The 17,624-nt window shown below is 40.8% G+C and overlaps 1 protein-coding gene across 1 annotated transcript in view; it reads right to left on the reverse strand.

The window, feature by feature from the left end:
* Positions 1 to 2,075: 2,075 nt before the first annotated feature.
* CDR2 (cerebellar degeneration related protein 2) overlaps positions 2,076 to 17,624 on the reverse strand; it is a 17,178-nt gene continuing 1,629 nt past the window's right edge. The window contains exons 2-5 of the mRNA XM_025206998.1: positions 12,939 to 13,051; positions 6,057 to 6,205; positions 5,626 to 5,790; positions 2,076 to 4,571 (exon numbers count right to left, since the gene is read on the reverse strand). Coding sequence (XP_025062783.1) covers positions 3,704 to 4,571; positions 5,626 to 5,790; positions 6,057 to 6,205; positions 12,939 to 13,051 — 1,295 coding nt within the window. The 3' untranslated portion in view covers positions 2,076 to 3,703. The remainder of the gene's footprint in view (positions 4,572 to 5,625; positions 5,791 to 6,056; positions 6,206 to 12,938; positions 13,052 to 17,624) is intronic.

Below are 17,624 nucleotides of genomic sequence, written 5' to 3' on the forward strand. Positions count from 1 at the left end.
ACAGCCCGCGTGCCCACAGGCGGGCGTGGCTCGCGCCCGGGACCGGGAGCCGGCCCGCACAGTATTCATGAATAAATCTAGGTTGTGCAGGTTTTGTGACAGAATTACTACTTCTAAAGTAGTAGAAACTGTAACACTATTTAAACATCAGTTGCAAAAAGCCCTGTCACTTGAGCCTTCTCTCTTTGCTGCCATCTCAGTGTAAACTTTGATCCACCATGAACATGATTTTAGTATTGGTAGCTCCCTCTGTTATTGGTACTTTACCCAAGTATTTGCAAGTCCTACATGCACCTGAAAAACTCTGAATGCATTATTTTTCCTATTAAAAACCTCTCTGGTCACAGTAGATGCCTCTATTGTAATGTACATTGCTGATTTTGTTATTTATATGATTAATCTCTTGGGATTACAGTGACACTTGTAAAACAGGGGTGGTAACCAGCTAATAGGAAATGTACAATGAATACTTTGTCAGACTGTGAGATCTCTAGATTGATATATCATTGCACCCAATACGTGCATCCTTGGATCAAAGACTTGAATAAGGCTCCTACACAACAAATGAAGAATATTGCCCACTTCAGCCTCATGGCAATTGAAAGGCAATAGCACAATCTGCTTTTATACTTCCACTGTACTGTATGTGGATAGGTCTGTCCTTGAAGGACAAAACTTTTTCTTTGAGAAAGCTGTACAGTTGCTGTGCTGGCATGTCCTACTCTTGCAAATCCATCAACCAGCTGGTATGTGAAGTTGGATGAAGTAATTTTATTAGCTCCTTGAAAATACTGGTAAGTAGCAGCAGCTAGGGAGCCCAGTATAGTCATTGGGCTGCTCCCTGCAGAGTGGTACAGTGCAGTATTATTTTCTGTAGCATAATCCCCTACTGGGGAAAGCAAAACTGCCATTACCATATTTCCTTGCCTCTAAAGTGCCACAGCATCTCCTGTATTAGCGTCCTTGCACTGCAAAATGGCAGCAGGGGCACTTGAACTAAAGCTTGTTCAAGCTTTAGTTCAAAGCTTGTTCAAGCTTTAGTTCAAGTGCCCCTGCTGCCATTTTGCAGGGTGGGGCTGCTGATATGAGACGGGGAGGCTGGCTAGAGCATGGTAATTATCGTGCTCCAACAGACTAGATGGTCTGCTCTGATGCGCTGTAATTACAGCGCATCTGCAGGCACCCTGTGTTTGATTTGAAGTAAACCCTGTCCTGAGGGGCTTTCAACTTGCATAGGTGTCAACATTGTCACACAGTTAAATCATGCACGATCTTTTAATTCTAAGGTTTTCCTGAGTTTTGCATATTAGATTATGGGAATCTCCATACAAATGATATTGAATGCTTGTAACTTCCAGTACAATAGCCAATAATGTGATGTACCAGAATGAAAGCTTTTGCTCATGCTGGAGGCTGAAATTGTTTTGTTCATAATTATCCACTAGAGAACGGATCACTCCAGTCCAGCAGTGTTCTCTTCAGCTCTTTTACTGCTTTTTGTTATCTACTGAAATTGTCAAACAGATACCTTGATGCTCTCAAACTTAAGATAAGCTTCCTGAAGACATCAAAATTACCTCATCTTCACTTCCCTTTTGCAATGGCCCCAGGAGCTTAACTCTTAACACTCTAGTCCATTTTTTGCCTGATGACACAGTGCTTTTGAAATAGATGTTTGTGTCTGTACAACACTTCATACAAAAGGGATCTGAACAGAGAGGTTTCCAGCCCGTGACTTGGAAGCAAGGAGCCAGTTTAGCATCCTCTGTTTAAGGCAAACACATGAGGAGAGGTATGCCTAAGAAGAAGGATACTTCCTCGTATCCCCTGCAGGAATTATGTAACCTGCATATTATAATGAGGAGCAAGAGGAGTTAAAACCCTTTGGTTCCTCTCAAAAAGCCCCTCTCAATATATTTTAGTGAAAATGCACAAGAATTTCATTGAGTTACAGATGAGAGCGCAGGTGATACTAGTAGTGCCTTCCAGCCAGTTAACTCCTGATCTGTATTTGACAATGGCAGCTTCACATGGTTAGGTACAACTAAAAGCATGAACCCCATTAACTTCACCAAGATGGATTTATTTACATTTTAGAAAAAGTCATAAGTTCCACATTTTTTTAAATAGGTGTTTATAATACAATAAAAACTTACAAGTTTTAGGGTTGTGGAAATTTAAATATCATAACCAATGGACACACATATATATTTAAAAACAAACAAAACCCCACCAACCTGTGGTATAAAGGCAGACAGAAGTTTGTAATAGGAGCAGCACTTATAACTAAAGCTATAAAATTAGTGTCAACACCTTGCAATAGTTTGGTTTACATAGGTAATTCAAGTAGATAGATGATCACAAATTTGACCTGCATACCAACAGCTGACAGCACTCAACCTGTGCTGAAAGGTGATTAAACATATTTATCTAGTTGCCAATCCTCAGCTCATTTTCTACATTTCCTCTTCCAATTCCCTGATGCAGCTCTAGAAGCATTCATCCACATTCTGTATTTTCAGAAGCTGAAAAAGCTTATTTTGAAGTAATTTATCAAGTGGAAAGAGGAAAAAGGTAAGGTATAAGATGATAACTGTTTCTTGGCCCTGGTTCTTAGTGATTATATTCAGATCTTCTAAAGAAGTTGGATTTTTTACTGCTGTTAACATATAGGTTTACACCAGCTCAAGCTAAAGTGATATCAGAGGTGACAGGCAAGTGTTTAACAATTTACCCAGCCTGTCTCTTAGAAAGTTGAAGAGTGAGGTCTATAAACCAAAGTTATCACAAAGATTAAACAAAATTGCAACATTCCATCTGATCAAATAGTTTTAAAAAAACCGCACAAAAATGCACTTAGTAAGTGTACAATTGTAAAGGAACAGTAAGGTCCTAGGCAGTGTGCATGATTCACAGTATCTTAGCTTAAGACAAAACTGCCCTAAAAAATAAACTGTCCAACAGAAACAAACAAACAAAAACCCACAAAAAACAAAAACCAACCACCTTTACATGGAATCCCTTAAATATAAAGATTCTTGTGGTAATCTGTGAGTTTAGTGCATGTGAAAGCTAGGTACCAACCTAAACAAGGAGAAGAATTGGCTGCTGTGCCAGCTCTCTCACTCCTTTGGGAAAACGCATCAATCTTGATAGCTAACTTCAGTATCAAGACTCAAACAGCAACTGTCCACAACAGTATGTTTTTATGAAGAAAAGCACACCCCAAAACACAACTACAGGGCTACGTCCAGTCCAGAACCTCTCACTTGTGACCCCCAGGGAAAGCTTACCTCTAGGTTTCCAGTAGAAAAGTATAATAATGCAGTAAATGCTGCTTTGGTCTCTGGTTTCTGTAACAAATTAGGCAGCGTGAACTAGATTGTCAATTACTGCTCTGAAGAGGCCAAACCTAGTAAGAAAATTAAGCTATATTTCCTGCTTTAAGACTGCTAATGACTACCAATTAACACTAAATCCTTTGCTAGGCAGGGGTATTATGCACACACAATACAATGGACTGATTAACATCATATATATTTACAAGTCAATTTTGAACATGGGGTCAATTTCTAGAACTACACGTGGCACATATCAAGGTATGTACAAAACCCTTGAAGGCCCCTTTAAAACCCCCCTGCCCTGCTTTCTGGAATACAGATAACTGGTCATTAGATCATAAGCACTGATAACATGTAAAGTGTTAGTGCTGAGAAGACAGAGATTTATATTTAGCTCTGTGTTCATCTATTTCTTGCTTGGTTTTCTTGATACAGCTAAAAATCTCCTTGAAAAGAGCTTTATATTCAGGAAGAGCATTTGTGGGGGAGCCTGTCAGTTCCACATTTGCAGACTCTCTATCACTAACTGAGAGATCAAACTGGGAGTTCTCCAAATTAGTGTCTTTTGAATACTGTTTTGATGTCTGTACAGCTTTGTGCTTCAAGGAATCTTCATCCATTTGACATTTCTTCAGAAGTTCCTCATACTTTACTCTTAGAGCATTATACTGAGCATCAACTTCATTAAGCACAGAGATACCTCGCTGCTTCACAGCTTCTGCTCTCCTGATACAGGTTTCCTCGTGGCCCCTTAGAATGTCTCCACTGGCAGCACTGCTTAGAAAGGTTTCACTGTTACTTCTTTTTAGGGCTACCTTGTCAAGCTCTGGGACAGCCAGAGCTATTCCCTCTAAAAGGCTCTGACTGAGTTCCCTTTCTAAAGGCTCTCTCAATGAGATAAAAAATGATTCTGGAACCAGTTTCTCTACACTATTCAATGCATTTTCAGACTGAAGTATCTGCTTCATTTCAGCAACTTCCATTTCAAGCTCTTCTGCCCGAGCCCGATATAAATCTATATCAACCAGCCTCTGTTCAAGGTCACTGTTTTCCTTTATCACAAGGCTATACTCTTCTTCCATTGTCACTCTCTTTTCCTTTTCCAGGTTAAGTTGAGCCTGCAGTACCGTCATTGCCTTTTTCAAGTTCTCGTTTTCTTCTTCCATGGGACTTAACTGACTATCCATGGAGGCAATTTTTTCTGCAAAAACATGATCATAAACAAAATACCTGCAGAAACAGAGAGACATTAGAAGTTAGGGCTCCATGGTTTTATGCTTCTACCCGATTAAAACGACTATCCTGGATAAATTTTAATCCTGTGCAATAACTTGATGGAGGAAGTAGACACTTTCAACACTGAACCTAAAAACCTATTACCCAAACAAAACTGCAATGCCTCATCTTCCTAATTCAGGTAGAATGTGAGCTGCTTATTTTGTGTGTCAGATTGTAGGCAGAGAACTTCCAAGAAGACCTAAAACTCAAAAGGTTCTTAATAGGTTACATTCCTACAGGACATTCCTTGTATTGAACCACACAATCCACCTGCCTAGAGGTTCCTCTAAAAAGTTGTGATGCTAGAAGAATAGAATGTCAAAATTGGTACAAATACTCTGTAGTTTAAAGTTTTGGCTATAAACCTTGCATGTTTGCTTTGTATCATCTTTCCCTTCAACCCAAATTAAAGTGAAATCAGAGAACAGTTAGATTAATTTCACTCTGTCTGTTCAAGGCAGACAACTATTCTATCTGCAGACTGAAGTAGAAGGAAAGAAGAAATCTGAGAGAATATTCCATGGAATAATCATAAAAGTAGCAAAGGGAGCAGGAAAACTAAAAAGCACTTAAGTTATACAGAGAATATTAGTTTAAACCAGTGGGGACCAACCCTTTTGCCACAAATTGGCCCCCAAACCCTTAGAGTGCCACTCTGATCCTCTTCCCCTGACTCAGCTGCTGCTTTGCTTTGTCCTGTGCTCTCCTGCTCTGCTTTCTCCTCTCTGCCCCATCTACCATGATACTTACTACCTGTCCCCTCCCCACCTTGCTGCATGCCACACAGAAACTATGTCATTTATGATGCATGTGCTGCCAGATGGCTACCCCTATATAAAAAAAAAATTAAAAGCTGGATAAAGCAGACTTGTAGAACCTGTTTTCGTGTCTAACCCATTTGTCTTAAGTGAGACTAAATTTTCTGCTCTGCTGCAAGTAAAGTCGGTGAAAGATTCAGATGCCTGCTGGCATAGTAAAGTGACATGTCATTGTGATGGTCTCTTACTGGCGAAGGTCATACAGCTCCTTCAAACATGAGAAGCTATGCATGGATCTTGGCTGCTCAGCTCTGTCATGGTTCAAACGGCCTCGTCCAGATTTCTTCAACTCTTCCACTTGTTTCTGGAGGTCATCAATGTGGGTTTGCAGACTTTCAATAGTCTCAGTCAGGCTACAAATTAACAAATAGATCAAACTGTTAAAGCCAGGAAATGCTAAGTCACGGGCATGATAAATCACTACACACTAAAGCTGCAATTTCTCTCAAACCTCCTTGACTGCCAATTAATCTTTAAAACAAAACCACTACTTCAGTCAAATGTTAGACAACTGTAGACAAATCCAGCCACCCAAACAAAGTAATGTACTCATACTTTCCTGCCACTCCCTTACTATAAAAACCAAATAAAGCTCACTAAACAGAAACAGCTACATTACCTTAGTATCTTCTGCTGTGACGATCTACTCTCAGCAACTAGTTTTTGATTTGCATCTTCCAGTTCTCTTGCTGTAACATCCAGTTGTTCATAGACCTTTGCATGCTGGTCATTCATCTGGCGCAAGAGTTCCACTTGCTTTGTAAGGTACTGCAAGATAATTACTCTGCTTTACACTATATACTGCTAAAGGCCTTTTTGGCTTCTCATTCAATTTCTAACTTAAATTTATCTAAGTATTGCCATTTTGCTTCTTTTTTTTTTGCAGTGACAATAGAGAGAGTTGTATAGAGAGATGATGGAAAAGCTTAGTGGATTCCATCTTATGGAGAGAACAAACAGGCTGTGATGCAAGTTACTACTTCTAATTGTAACTATGCAGTTTAAACAACTGTAATACCAGGGTCATACATTTTCAGCGTGAAGCAGCGCTAAGAATTTTAGAATGCAAAGTTTAGCTTAGTCTTAAACTAAAAAGTTGATATTTTGCAAGTGATCTGTAGGCAAGCAGTTGGGACAGACCAATTAAAATAACTAGAATATCTCCCTGTGTATAGTGCCAGTCATTACTTTTATATGAAATCCTGTCACACTATTTTTCTATTTGTGAATCTTTGGAAAGCCCAAATAAAGCTTTCCACTGTAAGAGTACTAAACTGCCATCTCTAAAGCCTCTTGGCATTATAAACATCTTGGGCTATTCAACACTGAAAAGTATTTAAGTGTGTTCTAAAATTCACAGAAGTGTTTAAAATTCCAGGGACTCTGAATACAAATATGAAAAACCCTATGAAGCAGAAATACCATGGAATTAAAAACAAAGATAATTAGCATTCAAAATGTAAAGATGAACACTAAATTTAGAACATAATAGTTTTAGAGTTAAGTGTTACATACACTTAGATGCCAAGCGTTCAAAGTCACCAAGCCACATCTAAGCTGCCTGAAAGATTCCTAGATAAGAGCCTATTGGCTTATGTTATAACAGCTTCTAATATTTATTCTACTTAACCTTTTACCTCATTCAAAGTTAGTTCACATTTTAGGCAATCTAAGAAAGGATTACAAGTTAATCTAGGACTGCGGATACACATAATAACTACTAGATCAACTGGATAGCTTTTGGCTAGAGCTTTTTGCAGTTTGCAAGTATGACAGGATTTACACAAGAATAGCACATGGATTAGCCAACAGAATCTCTATACAGCAGCCTCAGATTAACTTTCCTTGTCCTCTGGTCTCAGAACAGGAGTCGTTCATGGTTTCTTTAGCAGTAGAAGAGTGAGAGCGTACAGAGTAGAATTGGAATTTAGGTGCCTTCAGTTGTTATGAATCAAGAAAACCTATCCAAAGAGATCCAGGTTGTAGTCATATTGGTCTAGAGGAAAAACCAACTAATGTCTACACGACACTGGTCAGCCCACAGCTGGAGTACTGTGTCCAGTTCTGGGCACCCCACTTCAAGAGGGATGTGGACAACATTGAGAGGGTCCAGAGGAGGGCCACCCACGTGATCCAGGGACAGCAGGGCAGGCCCTATGATGAGAGGTTACGGGACCTGAACCTGTTCAGCCTTCACAAGAGAAGGCTGAGGGGGGGACCTGGTGACTGTCTATAAACTCACTAGGGGGGACCAGAAGGGTTTGGGCGCCCAGCAGGATAACAAGGAATAACAGCCACAAGTTGTTGGAGAGTAGGTTTAGATTAGACATCCACAAGAACTACTTCACAGTTAGGGCGGCTAAGATCTGGAACCAACTTCCAAGGGAAGTGGTGCTGGCTCCTACCCTGGGGGTCTTTAAGAAGAGGCTTGATGCCTACCTGGCTGGGGTCATTTGAGCCCAGTTTTCCTCCTGCCCAGGCAGGGGGTCGGACTTGAAGATCTACAAGGTCCCTTCCGACCCAACTTCTATGATTCTATGGTTAAAAAAAAAAAAAAAGTTTTTAATTGCACAAAAGCTTGCAATTAAAGAATTTTTTTTTGCAAAAATCTAGCTGGTCTAATAAAAGATATCACCTCTACCACGAGTCCTTATTGCTTTATCCAAAGAGATTGTACTTTAGGTGGAGTGAAATCAGAGCAACATGGGAAACAGGAGGAAAAGCAAACACTGCTCGATCGCCTCACTTTCCCTTTACCAATGTAGCTTGAAATACTACTACAGATGAGTTTCTGCCCTCAAATACCATTAAAAGGTTAAATGGGCTTCTTAATAATTTTGTAATTCACAGAAGCATCTATGTCAGTTGTAAAGGAAGCAGAACAGCTTACTATATGGCTGCAGATGATAAAACTGTCTAGCAGGCTTGTACTCTACCATATTATTATGAAAAGTGAGTACTATAGCTTCTAAATTTGGATTTAGGAGCTGCCAGTACTCAGACAGGGTCAGGCAGTCCCTCTTGCTTTCCTTCTAATGTACTGTTGCTGCATTTATTACATTTATCATGATTAGTTATTGCATACGTGTCAGTGCAAAGGTCTGCAGCAACAATCAAACTGTACCTCAGGGTGTCAACGTTTGCTAGTTTTAATCTTCAAAGGGATAACTTTGATCAGACCTACATGCACCTCTTGGCTTCCTTCATCCTTTCTGTGCAGCAGAGTGCACTACATTTCAGGATACCCCTTGCAGTTAGTCTTAAAGCTTTGTTGCAAGAAGTCGGCAGCCATGAGAGGGAGAGAGAGCTACTAAACGCAAGTTATCGAAAGTAAGAGCAAAACATTTGGTAGTCCAGTTCACTATATAAAAAGAATTGATATTCTGAAAAAAAATTAAGAGTATAAAAATAAACTTCTTTAAGGTGGCAAGTCAAGCCCCACCTATACATTACACGTGTCAGATTTAAGACCTGCCTATACAATTAGAAATCTGGACCTTGCACGTTTATCTTGTCTTAATCACTAGATAGACTTCCTGCAAGGGGAGAAAGGAGGGAATATGAACATGTGTTATCATTACATTTTTTGTATTTTTAGGCTAAGTAGTTTGCACACACCACCAACTCCTCACATTAGTCTATTCCCACAGGTGTCTCCTGCCATCCTGTTTTCTCCCTTTATTTCAGGAACTCTGTGCAATGATTCCCCAGGCATGGGCACTTTCCCCTCCCCATCTTGGGGTGGTGTGCATCTTCTAATCTCCAATGCCAAAGACCTCCTTTGAGGGCCTCTGTCTTTCCTCTGTTTTCCATTCCATGTCAGGAGTTCTTGTATGTCCTCACAGGTCTCACTTCTCCTCTCATAGAAGTCTTTCAAGGTGCTAACACTTTAAACTGTATGGAAGGATGAACAAAGCTAAATTTAGGAATATTGTTATGTCACCAGATACAAACAAATTCCCTTGGCACAATTTTGGATTGTTGAAATCATTGGCTTCTAACCAAGTATCAGTCTCTGCATGTTCCCCATTTCCTTCTTTTGGTGAAGATTTGACAAACCAAAAATTAGTTTTGCCTACTGATGCCTAGAAATTTTCCCCCACATCTGCAGCAACATTCAAAAGTTGGTACAAAGACAACGAGTTGAGGATTGATCTTTAACTAATCTGACCTAGTGCATATGCACAAGAAAGCTGAATTGTCATTTGTCAAGGCAACTTTAAATTATGTGCCTAACTTTCAAGTGCTTCACTTTGCAACATAACAATTTTGTATATATACACTTCCTAGTATTTTTAAAAATGCACAAATTCTATTATGTGCAGCTAACTGAATTTGATCTGTATTAGTCATTACTAGTTTTTTTTCTTTTAACTCAATGAAGCAAATGTAACCATGGTCTGCTTAATTCAGGGTAGGCAACATTTTTTGGCCAGAGTGCCAAAAACCCCCAACAATGCCTACCTTGGAAGGTGTCGGAGTGCTGGCATGCCAGAAAAACAAAATGAGGACTAGGGGTACATGGCAGGATGCGCCCTGCTTGTGCCCCTTGTCCCAACAAAAGCCCCTGCCCTGCTCATGACCCTTGCCTCCCATACAAAGCCCCTGCCCCCCAGCCCAGGCTCTGTGGCTGTCAGCAGCAACCCAGAACCTGGTCCACCTGCAAACATCTGCTACCTCTCCACCCCAGCCCCAGCTGCCTCCCAGCCCCAGGGAGGCAGCATATACTGGCAGTGCTCCCCACTGTGCTGCCCTCAAACCCGGGCAGCAGGGCACAGTGTGGGGTGCAGAAAGCTGCCTGCTCCCAGCTGCCCTGCCACACTTCCCTTGTGTGCACAGGAACAGCAGCGCAGGGTTGTGCCTCTGGGCAAAGCTTTGCAGAAGCAGTGAGGGCAGCACAGCGGGGAGTACTGCTGGTATGTGCTGCCTCCCTAGAGCCTGGGGCAGGGCCAGGGGGGAGAGGCAGCTGATGTTTGCAGCTGGCCCAGGTTCTGAGTAGCTGCTGATAGCCACAGAGCCTGGGCTACTTGCAGCAGGGCTTCCATGGGAGCAGCCTGGGCTCCGTGGCTATCAGCAGCTACCCGAAGCCAGGGCCGGCTGCAGCCGGGGGGGGGGGCGGGAAACGGGGGGGGGCCCAGCCGCGGAGCCCAGGCTGCTCCCAGCAGGGCTTGCAGCGTCCCAGCTGCCTGCTGGGAGCAGCCTGGGCTCCCGGTTGGCAGCAGCTACCCAGAGCTGGGGTCAACTGCAGCTGGGAGGCTGCAAACAGCTGCTGCCTTCCCAGCCCCAGCATGTGCGGAGGAAAACAGGCTTGCGTGCCATGCTCAGCACATGTGCCAGGGTTTGCCGATGCCTTGTTTAGTTCTATGTTCCAGGGAACATCTGTAGAATGGACAACTTTCATTTACCCAGCTGGCAAAATTAAAGCATTCCCTTGATAAGGACACTGTAGAAGTGAGTCAGAATTTGAGACCTAGTAGTATTTGTATAGCAGTCTGTAGCAGTCTAACACTTTAGATTCTAGTAATAAATCTTGTTTGTGAACCGTGTATACATGAGGGAGTCATTTCAGCTTTTTACATACAGGTTTCCCTTACTTTATGCTGTATATGCGTTCCTGGAAAACAGTGCATAACTTGAATTCACATAAAGGGAACCCACTTTACAATGTAACAAATAGGGATAAGTTCCAAGACCTTGACTGTACTGACCCCCAGACCCATTTCTACCACTTTTACAAGACAATTTTGGTACTTGCCAACATCAGACAGTGCACACAAGCACAGCACACTATCATAATGGGGACAGCAACTACAGAAACATGTCGCAAACGATGAGCGAGGAGCACCAATCCACACAGGAGACTATATTTTGGTGCATGTCACTCCCACAATCCACCACACAAAGCAGCTGACTCCAGGCTTCCATCACACTGATCGCATAAGAGTGAACTTACCTCGCATATAACGAACTTTTGGTATAAAAAAGGTCATTGCATAAGAGCAAATCCACACATACAGAACCCATATAAAGCAAGGGAAACCCGTGTGTGTGCGTGTGTGTGCACGTGCACACATGCACACAGATAGGTGTTTTGCTGTAATTTGCAAATCCACTGTTTTGATTTTTTTGTTGTTGTTCATACTACAGAATGACCAGACTATAAAGAGAATATCTACAAGAACTTAAATGCGGAAGAAAAAAAAAAAGTAAATTGAATGGGAGGTACAAGTTTTTGACCCAGTTGATATGATTTTTACATAAAAAGGAACAAACAAGGCTTGAAATCTGTGAATAGGCTGGTATTTACCAAGAGTCATACCTTTCTCTATCACAGCATTAGTTTACATTCATATGCATATCAGTAGCAAGTGTGTGTTAAGGCTGTGGTGTCTGCCATTGATGTACAAAGAACATTTAAACATTCTCTTAATTGCAAGAGCAGTTTAGTTACTGTTTTAAAATGATTACTGCTTGAAAATACTACTTGCACCCTACAGACTCTTCAGGCACCTGATTTCTTTAGTAAATACCAGGCACAGCTCCTTTCCCCCAACTAAAGAATTTAAAGCTTCTATCAATGGGTGACTGAAGTAGTGACTGCACTTTGTAAACAGAGTAAGTGTATTTTAAATTAATTTTACTTTAATGCTTGTTCAAACTAAACTATGGAGTATACAATAAACACATCACATTGCTCTCTACCATGTAAAGGAATCCTTTTAAGCAAAACATGATTCTCACACTCATAGGTTTAATGGGAAAAACCAGCCACGCTATGGCACTATATTTCAAACAATGATGCCTTTCAAACCGCTTTAAGCTTCTTTTATATCCATAGATTCTAAACTGTTGACCAGACCATCCTTACGAGTCTTTTAATTGAAAAGTTAGATACATATATGCATGATAATCCATAAAGTTTAGACAAATCTGGAAAAAAAGCTTAACTATTTGCAGCCTGGAGTTCCTGATCTTGTGTCTTTGCTTTTCTTTCTGGGGGATAAACATATACCTGCTCAATTACCCCAGCTTATTTTTAAAAAATCAGTATCTCAGAATTTGATCCATTTGTTAAGAGTTTCTCCATCCTGAATGTCTCAAGTTAAGCTTGTGTAACAGCCACTGAAATGTTTCACACAAGTGACAAATTTCACACTTCAAGTGACAAGTACAGGAAGGTTTAGCAAATAAATTACTGAACTAAGTAGTTCCTACATAAGAAATCTGTTACTGATGGAAATAATTTTTTTTTTTTTTTACTTGTCTAAGTCTGGCTCCAAACCTTTTGCTAATCAGAGAAAAGTATGTTTTATGATTAAGTCTACATGAGGTCTCAAGTTTTCAGAATTTGAAAATAGCCTAAATTGGCTGCCAGAAGTAGCAGGATATCTTCTTGAGACAAAGTTTTGAAAATCTCAATACCACAGTTCCCCAGCATCCTAATCCTTTTAATTTGCATCTGGCAAAAGTATTTGAACTGATAACACCCTGAAATATTTACCTCTATCTCCTGTAGTTGCTCTTGATTGGTTGCATACATTTGTTGTAAAGATTCTTCCAGCTCAGTGTTCCGATCTAGTAATGTCTTCCCAAGCTCAGCAGCAAGATGTAGATCTAAGACACAAAAAGGGTCATACAGTTTACGTACAATTGTGTGAGCTGAACATTATCACATTTTATCGTGTTTCAGTTATGCCCTTGAGAAAGCGTTGTGCTTATATCACAACTGTTTTTGTTGAGACATTTCACTCCACTACAAATTATTTGTGAAAGATGCTAACTCTGAATACAGCATTCATTTGGGCTGTAACGAAAATTTTGGAATTGATCTGAAATGTAAAAAATCTCCCTTCTTTTATGTTTCATCCTCACCCTTTCCTTTGCCTCTTCCTCCTACCTTCACACTCCCTTTTCCCTTTCACTCATCTTCCAGGATTTTTCTGTCCTCCTTTCCCCACCCCACAGCTACCTCCATCTTCTCATTTTTCCCTCTCTACAAATTATTATGAATGAAAGGCACCTTTCCCATCATGAGAGGGGAGAACTGTATAAAGCTTACTAGACCACCTCCTCTGAGTGGTTCTTACCCCAGATCCTGCAGTAAGCTAGAGGGTGATACCACCTTAAAGTGACATGTCGTTGACTAGTCAGGGCTCAGGCATATGTGGGGTGAGGGGAGCTGGAAGGTGTCGGAGACAATAAATTCAAGAAGCCTCTTAAATTATGTTTAGACAAGGCCTGAGAGGAATGATGGGGAAATAGATGTCCTCATCTCTCAAGCTACCCCCTTCAGTTGTAACCGCCACCACCAGCCTAGCTCACAGGGGATCAAGCAGCTACACTTTTGACAAGTTTTTCCCTGGTGAAATAGGAAGACTGACAAACACTGAGCTCACACAGATGCAAAGTGTGTGCTCAGATATGTAGTGTATCCTGATTTATAATCAGTGCAATACAATAGTTGGTTTCTTTTCTTCCCCAAAGCTATTGTAAGGGTCATTTATTCTCAGAGATATTTAGGCTCTCTTTCAGCACAATCCCCCTCAGCCACCTTCAGAGTTCTCATGAATACAGCTGTTGTTGAGAAAGGCAAAGACATTTTACAGGGACCACGTCTAGAATCAGAAACCTTCCTTTGAAAGGTGAGCTTGGCATTCACAAATCTGCATTATGGAAGATTTGTGAACAATAATTAGCATGTGAGGACATGACACATATTTTGGTCCTAAACTAAAAACACAACAGTGGAAACTAATAATCTTGAGGTGATTGCTGGAACAGTAAACCATCTAAACACGGCATTATTTAATATCAAGAGGAGCATGGAGTGTAAGAGATGCATTGTTTAACATCTGAAATTTTCCACCTCTTTAACATCACTTAGACCATGACCAAGTTGTCTCAAGCATGCCCACTGGTAATACAATCTTGCTAATTTTTAGATATATAGAATTATCCCACACATGGCAGCCACCCAGAATACAAGGAAGGACAAGCCAAGGAGAATGTAGTGTTCCTTCCAATACGATTTAGACACCTGAGAAAAAGAGGACTTGCATTGCAGGTTTCAGTGGCATGAAACAAATTCCTCATTTTTTAGGTTATCAGCTTAAATGGCTCTTTATTTAAGAAAATCAGTTGTCCTCTCCCAACAAAAGCTATCTGTGAGTTAGCTGTGTTTAGGCACAAAGGCATCTTGTACATCATAATGTAAAGAAAGAGACTTAAGCATTCTTGCTTTGGTATTCCTTCCCTCCTCCCCCCATGCATTTAGTTTTGGTCTTGCATCTATTTAAGTGCAAATGTAGCTCCATTTCCTTTCCTAGGCTTTCTACAAGTCTCCCACTCTGCCAATTCTGTCTAAGACCTCTTGTTGCTACATGTTATCTTACCTACTTAGTCTGTATTAGAAAGCAGCAAGTATGAGTTTTTTGCCTGTCTACTAAGAAGTCCTAAACCAAACCATGTTTTTCCACATCTTGCTCTGTAGTACCTATTGCTATCTACAGCTTCAGTGATTCTGTAATCCTTTACATAAATTACAATCCTACTTAAGACTTTCTAATTCCACACAACATACTAAATTTAGCTGGTCATCAGCCATCTTTATTAAAGCCGTCCAATAACTCATGCTATTTTTGTTGCCTTAAATGTTGCTAAGCATACCAAGGTATACTTAAGACTCAATGCTTCAGGCAAGTAGTACGATTCTATTAAAGACACGTAACTGCATACATAACTTGTAAAATGACTCAAGAGTCAAAACCAAGTATTTAAAATATGCTTAAGAGATCTAACCAATTGAGAAGAAAGTATTTAGAAAACTGGAAGGAATGAAACTGTGCATGTAATTTCCTGTTAGTGTGTAACATGAGTATTGGTAGTGTGATATTTATGTTTACAAAGCACTTTGAGCATGAGGCAATACAAAAGGAGTACAGTACGATTCCATCTCTTATTTAGATGCTCATGCTACAGACTTAAATGTAGTCTGTTATTTTGGCACAGTTCCAAAGCAGCATTCATGTTTTCCTTATGTGAAAAATTTGCTATTCTTGACAGAGAAGAAATTGGTTTCTTTATGATAGGCAGAATCACTCAAATGTGAAAAAGTAAACCTTGTCTTAAAGTAAAATTTTGGTCTCATCTAAAACTCAGAGCATTAAGTACTGCAGAAAGAATTTGCTTTCCAATGTGCTGATTTTAATTACATTAAGGCACTGATAAGTCTTGGTTTCCAGAAGAGCTGAAAGTGTTCAGTGCTTTCAAAGGTGGTTAGGCTACTAGTGCATGAATTAAAGGGTGTTCATTTTTTAAATTCATTTAATGTGACGTATTCAGACACTGCTTTTGTTAACATCTAAGGGAATTTGGAGAGGTAGGTTAGCCACATTAGTCTGAAGTCAAGCAGAAGGCAGGGTAGATTTACACCCTATAGACAAACTAAACCAGAAAAACAGTGTGAGCTTTCATGAACCTGACCTCACTTGCAGAGTTTTAGAGTTTGGCTGGTGACATAACTATGCAGCCTGATATGTTCCTTCAGAGTTCAAGGTGCAATAAAAGCAAGTGTGCAAGTAAACAACAGAATATAGCTAACCAGCTGAATAAGGATAAAAACAATGAAAGACCATCTGAAACTTCAGTGTAGTACAGAAGCTTATCTTTCTGCATTCCATTTTATTTTGTAATCTTGAATACATTTTGGCAATATGCTGGTTAATATCTCGGTCAGATATTTAAGAAGTTCCCTTTTCACCATGAGAATAGTCCCTGAACAGTCGTGAATGGCCAATACAAGTTTAGTCACTTTACACCTTGTCCCTGAAAGTACAATATGCAAGCAAGATTTTGGCAGATCAGTCTAGATTCGATAGGTTTAACTGTTATGTCTGGAAACTGCAGACTTGGAAGTCCTGTTCTCCCTAAGCAATCATCTCTTCATGACACTTGTGCAAACCTTGCTGAAGGTGTTATTACAACTGGGCAACCAAACATCAAGATAATGTTGCCAGCGTCCTGCTCCTACGTTTTAATAATCCACCCAAGATAATTGTGCAGTAAGTTGTGCCCATTCCTTTCAACAAGAGACTATTAAACAATATGGTATACACTGATTAGCCCTTGTGAATATTTAGTTCACGAGCCTTACTTCTAAACAAGTCTTAGAAGAGTCTCTGAATTGTGCATTTATTTTTCATTTTAGGTTGTGATCTAGTCAACACTTTGTTGAAGCTGGTGGCCATTTTCCTAGCATGCATGAATTTTTTTCAGCAGGGCACCAAAACATATATCCGATGTAGGAAGTTGCTGTTTACCATTCTTGAATCTCCCAGCAAACAGAAAAGTCATTTCCATACTTTTTTTCTTAATAAAAAGGGCCTAGATATTAAACTCCATTTCCCCCCCAGGTGAAATTTTCATTGTTGTTAGGGTTGGAGGGACCTAAACAGATCATCAGGTCCGAACCCCTGCCCCGGGCAGGAACGAGTGCGGGGTCATAACACCCCAGCCAAAACTTTGTTTTCTTCTTGGGCACAAGAGTCAAAGATGGTAGACTCTGAAATTAGACGGTTCGGGCGGGTTTTCAAGTTGTAAGAATTAATCTTTTAAAAAGCTACTCTCATGAGCGTTGGCGTTGTTGTTAAAATCTGTGCTTTGGGAATGCTAAAAAAACCAGCTCTTTCTTATAGGTAGATAAATATGAATAAAAGAAAGAGCTACGTTTTTCACGTTCCCGGAACGTGGACTTGAAGAACAATGCCAAAAATCACGAGAGTTGGCAACCCTTGGTTGAACCTCTCCCATCCCAGTGTTGATGCGGGTCAGCCTGTGTGGCACCTAATGGCATATTAGAAAAGAAACTAAGTAACGCGCTTCTGTTAAATACACAGACGTTATTCTGCCAAATTGCCAAGTAAGGAGGGGATGCTTCCAAGCGCCCCGAGAACTGGAGACAAGGGAAGGCTCGACAGCACATTCCTGGTCCCGCAGCATCAGCTTCTAGTGGTTTTTCCCCCGCGTGTTTCTCCGGGGCGGATCCTAGTTAATGCCCCGCAGGGAAGTTTCTGAAGGATGCCCCGGCGCGCAGGTGCTCTGTTCGTGCCCAGGACGGCGAGGCGAGGCGAGGCGGGGCGGGGCGGGACGGGACGGTCCGCGCGGCACGAGCAGGCTAGGGAAGCGCAGA

Source organism: Alligator sinensis, unplaced genomic scaffold (assembly GCF_000455745.1).
Source record: "Alligator sinensis unplaced genomic scaffold, ASM45574v1 scaffold330_1, whole genome shotgun sequence".
NCBI lineage: Eukaryota > Metazoa > Chordata > Crocodylia > Alligatoridae > Alligator > Alligator sinensis.